Source organism: Calonectris borealis, chromosome 13 (genome assembly GCF_964195595.1).
Source record: "Calonectris borealis chromosome 13, bCalBor7.hap1.2, whole genome shotgun sequence".
Classification (NCBI taxonomy): Eukaryota; Metazoa; Chordata; class Aves; order Procellariiformes; family Procellariidae; genus Calonectris; species Calonectris borealis.
The window spans coordinates 15,967,107-15,976,332 of NC_134324.1; the positions used below are offsets into that span (position 1 = coordinate 15,967,107).

A 9,226-nucleotide genomic window follows, 5' to 3' on the forward strand; every position below is an offset into this window, starting at 1 on the left:
ATAGCTTCCCCTTTCTTTATAATATCTTCAGATCATCTTCTTGGGAAGGCATGCCTAAGCTGAGCAGGACGTGTTAGGATTAATGTGGAATAACAGGGGGAAGCTTTCCAAACAGTGTTTCTCTGGGATGGTCTAAAAACTTCTTTTTGTTTTTAAAATATCTGAAACTCTGAAAAATGTGGAAGTCACTCTGCACGCGTACCAAAAGAGGGCCGACCCCTTTTTAAAGGTCCAGAAGAAGAGGTAATTAAACTCATTTTTATTCAGTCGAGAGCGAATGTCCAGCTACCATCTGCGTCACCTCAAGGGAAAAATCACCTCCTTTACATTGTTTCCAAAGTAATGGTAAGTGATATAAGGAAAGATATGAAATCATGTGAGCAGGGCTGGTCTCTAATTTCCGCAGACTTCTGAGCTCAGATATGACTTTGAATCTGGCTGTCCTTAGCCAAATGGAAGTTATGAATCTCTGGGGTGTAGACACTGCAAATGGTTGCCCTTCGCTGCATTCAATTAGAGCAGCCGAAGGCATGGCTCAAATATGTTTTTGACAGCAATACAATTAAAAGGTCGTGACCCAAAAGTAAGTCTAAAATCCAGTAATCCAGTCCTCCACCTGGCAGTGTAAGCAATTCCTTTCTTTAACCATCAGCCAAAATAATATATGGTGCATAATAAAATAAATGTAATCGAAGTGCTTGGCAGCTGGTCCTTTCCACTTCAGTAAACACTGAGAGGTTTTCCTCCTCCTCCTGGAAGCAAGTCTTTCTCACAGGTCCAGAGGAAAAGGCAGCTTTTACGCAACCGTGGTGATATACTGATGAGAGGGCTAATGAAACTTGCAGTCGTGATGCCAAAGTGATGCCGAAACGTCTGGTCACGGAAGGGCGCAGGAGGAGGCTGAGAGTTTCTCTGCCGACTGCCTCCCACCCTGCCCTGGCCTTGCTCCCGCGCAGACGCAGGGCTGGCGCACGGCAGGGAGCAGCACGAAGCGCCCACAGTTTTCCCGTAGGGAACGATGCCAGTAAAGCAGGTAACGGGTGGTAGCCCAGAGCATACCGCTGTTCTCTGGCTTCACCGTTGTGCTGAGAGATCTCAAAGGACTTTTGCCAGGAAAAAGTTAAATTATTCTGGAGTTTTATACTTTTGTCTAGGACCTTCACGGTGTCCTTAAATTGGATATTTCTATGTTCCCTAACCTTACATTCTAAGGATGGTCTGGGCTGGCAATACCTCCTGTCCTGTCTGTTTATTACCCTCTGTATCATTTTATGCAGCACAGTCAGAATTTGAGGCCAGCTGGCGGCCCAGCTGCATTGTCTGTTTAGCTGCAGGAAACCATGCTTTATGCCCCTCTGAATCCTGATGGAGTAATGATAACAGATAATTGATTGAATGCTTTTTCCTTTCTTTTGTTTTTTTTTTTTCCTCTCTTTGAACAGACTCCCTAAATACACAAATAAAATCCTCAATTAAAATTTGTGGATTAATGAATTGAACAACAGATAAATTTTTTTTTTCTTTTCCTCTTGCCTGGATCTCAGGGAGAGTTTCTCTGATTTTCACTTGTGATCCCCTGTCAAACATTTTCAGTTGTCAAAATGAGTGAGTACGCGCTGGGCTGTTGTACGGGCACATCAGACCCATCAGTGCTTATCAGAATGCTGAAAAGAGACAACAATTAACAGTCTGGGATTTCTCATGTGCCATTGTGTTGCTGAGTGTGCGGTATTCACAGTGCCCTGGAAGCCAAGAGCTTGCATGGAACTGCGACGTGGGTCGTAGTCCCCTATAGAAGGATGGTTCTTAATGCTCTTTGATGGGGCAAACACTGTCTTCCTCAGAATGATATTTTAGAGTTTGTGATATAAGAAATGCTTGTCAGAGTGAGGGCTGCAGGATCAGGATCCCAACATCACAGGATTATTATCCATCTAAATTACAGCAGTGCGTGATCACTATGATTGCACACAATCAATGGTATCTTTATATTATAAAAAGAACAAAATTGGTCTGAAAGTGTTTTTTATTAACTGCCACTTAGTTTGCAGAACGGAGCACGCGCTTCATGTCTGCAGACTGGACGTTAGTGAAATGCAAGCAAAAACACAGCGAGTGGCAGGTGAAAACAAGAAAAGGAGGCTATCAAAGCTTATAGAGTCTTGTTGCATACTGAATAAAGCTTTTATGATTTGTACTGTTTGCCCCAAGCAAAAAGATAATTTTGTTTCTGTTTTGCAGTGAGCATAAGCTTGGGAAGGTTAAATAGAGAGTATTAGGTTATGGTAAGCGGTCATCAGAGGCTTGCTTTACAGTCATGGCCTGTTAAATTGTTTACTGAACCTTATTTTATATATATCTCTCTGAGATTGATGTGAGTCTTAATTCCAGTTTATCTCCTTGTAGACATGAGTCTGCTGAGTTTTTCATAAAACCTGAAAGGACAAAGTTTAAGATGCTTTTTATTATAAGCCACAAATAGTAAGGTGTCACCACAAACATACCAGTCACCCCAGTAAACTTTTAGCATTATGTCACTGTGTAACATCTTAGCACGTTTTTCTCAACATAGGTTTTTATACCTGCTGTTCTACAACTGTCAGTTATTCTGGCTGCAGCCAGCCAGACGTCAGGATCTGATCTCACTGCTGGGAAGGGGTTGGGACAGCGGGGGGACTGGTCATGCAGTGAACCCCCATGGCACTCATGTCCATCATGCTCATGGGTCAGCTTCTCCCCTGCTGGCCCTGAAGCTGTTGTATGTGGTTTTGTTTGCCCCAAATGCTGTGCTGGGCACCGGCTATTTGGGAGCAACTTGGATGCCTGCGAGGTGACTGGCAGGAAGGGGCAACCTGGACAGCAAAGCCCTCTTTCCTTCTGAGTTGGAGCTGGACCCTGCCAGGCGAGCAGAAGTGGATCTGCAAAACTGTCTCTTTGCTTTGGTGCAACTCCTGCCGCTCAGGACATTTCAATTTCAGCATTGTGTTTACAGCTAAGAGTGTTAACTTCAGACTGTATTGAGCAGCTGTATCTTGTTAACCTGAAGCAAACAGTTCTGTAATATTTCAGTAAGAGATGTGAGTGTAAGAGAGCTTTATGTGGATAACAGAGAACAAGAGTTTTGGGTGCTTGCTTTGGACATTTTGAGATGTAGAAAAATAGCTAATTTTCAGAAAAATATTTTACCTCCTTCACCTCCCCCCCCCCGAGCCTTTTAACACCGCTTCTGGGTTCAGGATACCTAAAACACAGCCCATGTGTACTAAAGGACAGCCCACAGCTGCTGTGTGGGAACAGCAGGGAGAGGCTAGAACCCTGCAACTGGAGCTTGTGCACTGAGAGATTTCCAACAGCCCCTTGAGGTGGGCAGGGCCAATGACCCTTGTATTTGTACAGCGATGCTCAGTTAATCTCCGTAGAAGAACGTTGTTCCTGTTGTATGAAAGTCAGGTGCTGTTCGGGCAGCCTGCCATTGATGACCTTTACATATGTGGTTTATTGATTTGCAGAACTCATAGCGGTATTTCCACGTTTCCTAGCACCAGGACTTGACAATAAGTCCTCAGATAACCTGTGTTGTTGGATAATCCAGGCGAAATGAGAGGCAGGGCCAGGGAACTGCTGGAATACAGGAGCAGGCTGTTGGAGTGCACAGGATTATAGGAGTATGGGAGGGAGGAGGGGAGCTCAAAGGCAGCTCAAGGGCAGAAGATGTTCTGGGATAAATTCTCTTTTGTATTACTTGCATATGCTTATAATCTGCTCTGCTGCTGGGCTTTGGGTTGTTTTGTGGTTTTTTTTTTCCAAACAGTTGTGGATTACACTATGAACAGTGTATGATACCTCTATAATCTATAGCCTTGTGTTGGACCTCTGTAATGTAGAAGGATTTAAGAAGGATTTTCTCTGAAAAGGTGGCCAAGTCTGTATTACCAGTATGTTTGTGACAGACTTGCCTTTCTCCACCATTCATGCTTCTTCATGTATGACTCCATAACTGGGGGATGGAGCACAGTGGCACACGATCCAATTTATACTAAGAAGAAGTTAAAAACAGGATGGAAAATGTGAAAGCTAATGAGGAGGTATAGTCACATGCCAACAAAGACAAAAAGATACATCTGAAAATAGAGTCACAGAAGTAGATAATTTTAAATTTGAGATGAAGTCCTGCTGGTATTATTTATGGGCAGGACTTCTTTGTTTTATAGTGGAAAAATGTAAAAAAATACAGTGAAGGTCATTGGCAGGAGTCTGCTCTTTACCTTTCCTAAGAGCCACACATCAGATGGCTTCCCATTCTGCAGGGTTTTTGGGAGCGAGGGTCTGATCTCACCCTACAGAGGACAAGGGCACGAGCCTTTGGCCGCAGGGCCCAGCACACGGTGGTCTCAGAGCAAACCAGGGATTGCGAGGCTAAAGCAGTTTTCAAAACCAGCCTGTTGTTATTCAACAGGCTAGTGTTTAACTCATGTTACTCTTATTTTAATAATTAGCTAGCAGCCAGTTCCCATACTTTGAAGGGCGTGTTCTGCTTTGGGGGCATGTAATGTGCCCCTTCTTTTCGGTACTCGGTCGTTAAAAATGCACTGATTTTCAGGACTGACTGGCAAGTGGCTATTACATGGGTCTGACCTTCATGTTCGTCTCCCCAGAAGAAAAATATGATGTTGACCACATCGCCAAATAAAATGGAAGATGGGTTTGTTTCTGTGAAATAGTATTGAGTGAACCTTTCTGACCTTATTTTCAGGGACCCGACTCCCTGTCGGGGCGATAGGCCTTCTAGCTGATAGGAAAGCCAAGACTGCAAGTTGAAAGCACAGAGCAGAGGATGGCAGGTTTGCTCCCCAAGTGAAGGAGGAGATTATTAATTCTTGTCTTGATAAAATCGTCTCATATTCTCCCCGCTGGAGCAACATGCAAGTGGTGTCAAAATAATACACACAATACTGTGCTCTTGGATTGAATCCAAGCTACTCAGTCCATCCTGTGAATATTATTTTAATAGATTCCCCCCCCCCCTATATTTTTACTTCCTCCCAACTATTCAAGTTAGTGAAGAAAGACTGACAGAGACTGCTCATTTCTCCCAGCAGCTGGCAGTGATGTCAGGCTAATAACTTTCCCTATGATTTTGCTAAGCTTTGGATTAAATCCACTGATGTGCTGTCTTAAGTAGTGAATATCCAGCTTCGTTCTGCTTTGCCTGATTCAGAACTGGGTGTTGAATATGGCTGTCTTTCATCCCCAGCAAATGCAGAGGCTTTCTCTCCTACTGCCTGTGTATATAAATGTGTATCCAAGTGGGACAGGTCCAGTGAAGAGGGAGGGTTGTGGTCCCATCAGTGGAGTCTGTCTTCAGCACCCTCTGGAAGTCTCCTAAATTGGGTTGCTGATACCTCTCTGTCTCTCTTTTGCTGTCTTGAAAATTGTTTTGGAAAACCTTTCCAAAGGGAAATTCTGATGCTGGGGATGCATTTTGCTTTTTGTTGAAGTGGCGTATTTTTGATTGAAGGAATAAAAGTTTTGCTGCAGAAGAGCATTCCCTCTCTAGGGTGCCTGCGCGAGCACTAAACCTGCCCACAGGTGGTTCTGCCCTTGACAGCGGGCGTAAATAGGGTTAATTGTATGGGGACCAGGTTCAGTGACTGCATTTTAAGAAGTTCTAAGACAGATATTAAATCAGCAAAAAAGCAGCACTGAGGCACAGCAGCCATGGAAGTTGTGTGCTGTGGTAAACCTGTGTATGTGAAATCTCTCTCTAAAAAGATTTCAGCGCTTCGTATGACCCCTGCTAATATTTATTTTAAAATGATGCTTTGTGTCAGCTGTCTCAGCTGCACACTGCCATGGGCTATTTCTCAAGTCTGGACTGTTTCCTAGTCAGCGTGAAGTGGACTCTGCTGCCTGATAGGAACTGTTGACTTGTCCTGATAGTTTTTGTTGGCAACAAACATAGCAATGAGCCAACTGCAATGGCAATGCGGCCGTGATTTCTGCCAGCCCTTGGGTATATTTTCCAAATACTGAAGCCAGTGACCTAGCTGAACTGAGATCTCAAAGTCCCTTCATGGATACTGCAGAAAAAGACCTCTTTTTAGTGTTTTTTTCATATAATCTGGTAGACAGCAGGATATGAAGGTTTGAAGAGAAGGTGAAGGTGTGATCAGTGGGCTGGGATGTTGCCTGTAACACATAGGGGCATAGGTGTTAACACCTTAAATGTGTTAAACATAGCCTCTACTGGTACTCTAGTAGTATTTTCCTTCCTGCCACTGCAGATATACCTGAAGGTAGTAGAGTTAGGAAAAACAACTACTTTTTCTAGTGTGCTGTCCTCTAACTGCATGGTTGAGCTCCTCCTGAAATGACAATTTGTCTAATCATCAAAAAGCTGAATTTTGACAGATGTCGTTTTCAACATTATAGCTGGTCCTGTAGTTACACCAGTTCCCAAAAGACCTCAAGGTCTCTTTCTTAATGCACTCCTCTACTCTGACTGACAAACTGAACAGAAAGGCTTTTTGCCTACCTAAAAATACACCAGACTTGTAAAATGAGCAATAAGTGCTGTTAGGAAGTCACTGGTTGCCCGGACCTTTGGAGGCTGCTCCACACAGCGGAGTTGACAAGTGTTGTCCCACGCAATGTGCCATTTTCAATCCAGCAAGGCTTAAATTGTTTCATATTTGCACAGACTATCAACTCTCTTAGTTTTAGAGCGTAAATGGACAACCTGCAGCGTATACTCTGCAGACGTGGCTGACAGCAGCTTATTAATCATATTCCCTGCCCAGGCCCAGACAGTGTAGGAGTGATTGACCTTCCATATTGCATTGGACAACTTTAATATTAAAGGAATAGGAAAACATACCAAATAAGATAAGCACATAAAGGCTGGCTGCACCATGGCTCCTGGAAAAACACACGCTCCTTAGCATGAACACTGCAGAAATTCTGGTGAAAACATACCTGTTCACGTGCAAAATACCAAAAAAGACCTTTCCCATGCAACTGCTGTCCGTGCAATGAATAAACCACTGAAAATTTCACCTGCTTGCCCCAATTCTTTGGCCCGTGATGGGCAGAGCTTATGTAAAGTGTTACTGTGTGATGTTATAGAAAGTATTGTATCCTGTATAGTATTTAAAGGAATTAAGTTCTCTGCAGGACAGCGAATGCTAGGTGGCTGCCTGGTGACTACAATCGTGCTGGCTGATTAACAAGGAGAGCAAAATCCTTCTCTCCTACACAGCTTAGAGGAACGCAGAACCAGATCTGCAGCTATAGCTGAGTTAAGGTTAATGCTTCCAGTTTAGAATTTTCTTAAGAAGGAATATGCCTAGTTACTCTCCATTGCTGTTACTAGTAAGAGCAAAGTCTTATTTTCTAGGGTTTCAAATTCCAAATGGAGATAGAGCAAAGCCCGTGAGAAGAGTTAGGCCTAAAGAGGAGTTCTGAGTTGCACGTTGTCTATCTGGACCTACGCTAACCTCTCACGGTCTCTTCTCCTTTTTCGTAGGCAACATCTTTGTCGTCAGTTTGTCTGTCGCAGACCTTGTAGTTGCGGTTTATCCATACCCTCTGATCTTGAGTGCCATTTTCCATAATGGATGGACCATGGGAAATGTTCACTGCCAGATAAGTGGGTTCCTGATGGGCTTAAGTGTCATTGGGTCCATTTTCAACATCACGGTGATCGCAATCAACCGCTACTGCTACATCTGCCACAGCCTTCGGTACGATAAGCTCTTCAACCTGAAGAACACCTGCTGCTATCTCTGCCTGACCTGGATACTCACAGTGGTGGCAATTGTGCCAAACTTCTTCGTTGGCTCCTTGCAGTATGACCCCCGGATTTACTCCTGCACCTTTGCCCAGACGGTAAGTACCTCATACACCATCACAGTGGTGGTGGTTCACTTCATCGTCCCACTGTCCATCGTGACATTTTGCTACCTACGGATCTGGATTTTGGTGATTCAAGTCAAACACCGGGTGAGACAAGACTGCAAGCAGAAGCTCAGAGCAGCTGACATCCGGAATTTCTTGACTATGTTTGTGGTTTTTGTCCTTTTTGCTGTGTGCTGGGGACCGTTAAACTTTATTGGCCTTGCTGTTTCAATTAATCCTTCAAAAGTACAGCCACACATTCCGGAATGGCTTTTTGTCCTGAGCTATTTTATGGCCTATTTTAACAGCTGCCTCAATGCTGTGATCTATGGGCTGCTTAACCAGAATTTCCGGAAGGAGTACAAAAGGATACTGCTGACACTCCGGACTCCCAGGTTGCTGTTCATCGATGTGTCCAAGGGTGGGACAGAAGGGATGAAAAGCAAGCCATCTCCAGCCGTAACAAGCAACAACAACCAAGCTGAAATACACTTATGAGTCAGAACAGTACTATTTATTCTGGATTACAGTTGTATATATAATATATAAGAGCCTTTCTATGTGTGCATTTCACAGCTGGTGTTGCTGGGCCCCTCATGCAAGGAAGGAGTCTGCTTCTCATGCAAGGAAGGAGTCTGCTACCTTTCATGCTTAGCTTATTGCTGTGACATCAAGGCTTTGAGTAAGGATTTTCAGAATGGAAATGACTGATCTTTATTCTTTTTTTTTTTCCTATGCCATCTTTCACCATGTGCCTAATTAATCGGTTTGGTTGCTTTTGCCACAAGCATGCCAATACCCTCGAAAAGGGAAGTGTTCAGAGTGCATGGAGAAATGCAGTTATGCTTGAAATGCAACCTTCAAGAGCCGGCAAAATCGCCATGTATTAGAAACAAATCTTTCTCCCCTCCCTCTGAATTCTATCTTTTTAGCATTAACATAACCCAAACTGTAGCAAACAAAGTGTAAACTGCCTGACCTTTTACCTTTTCGGTTAGGTAACAGTATTAGCCAGCAGGCATAGATGTGGGCACGATGACTTCCACTGCGTATGCATTCGTTTTCCTTTTTCTTTTCCCTTAAGGTTTAGAAGCTAGCCTGGGCTAGATGTGGGGCGGGCAAAAGCCAGACCTAGTGAGTGTCCAATGCACTCATTTTAATCGAATATCTGCAGATATTAAGTACCCTTGCACTCTCTTTCCCAGGCCATGAGTAAGAGTATAACATATGACATAACCTAATTGCAGGAAGATATTTGGAGCCTGATTCTAATTTAGGTAGTATCCTGTCATGGCCAGCATTCACTCCAAATGTCTTTCAGAAGTCCCTG

The 9,226-nt window shown here is 43.7% G+C and overlaps 1 protein-coding gene across 1 annotated transcript in view; it reads left to right on the plus strand.

The window, feature by feature from the left end:
• The window catches only part of GPR50 (G protein-coupled receptor 50), a 44,536-nt gene extending 36,142 nt beyond the window's left edge, over nt 1-8,394 (plus strand). Inside the window, exon 2 of the mRNA XM_075162301.1 lies at nt 7,526-8,394. Coding sequence (XP_075018402.1) covers nt 7,526-8,394 — 869 coding nt within the window. The remainder of the gene's footprint in view (nt 1-7,525) is intronic.
• Nucleotides 8,395-9,226: the final 832 nt, after the last annotated feature.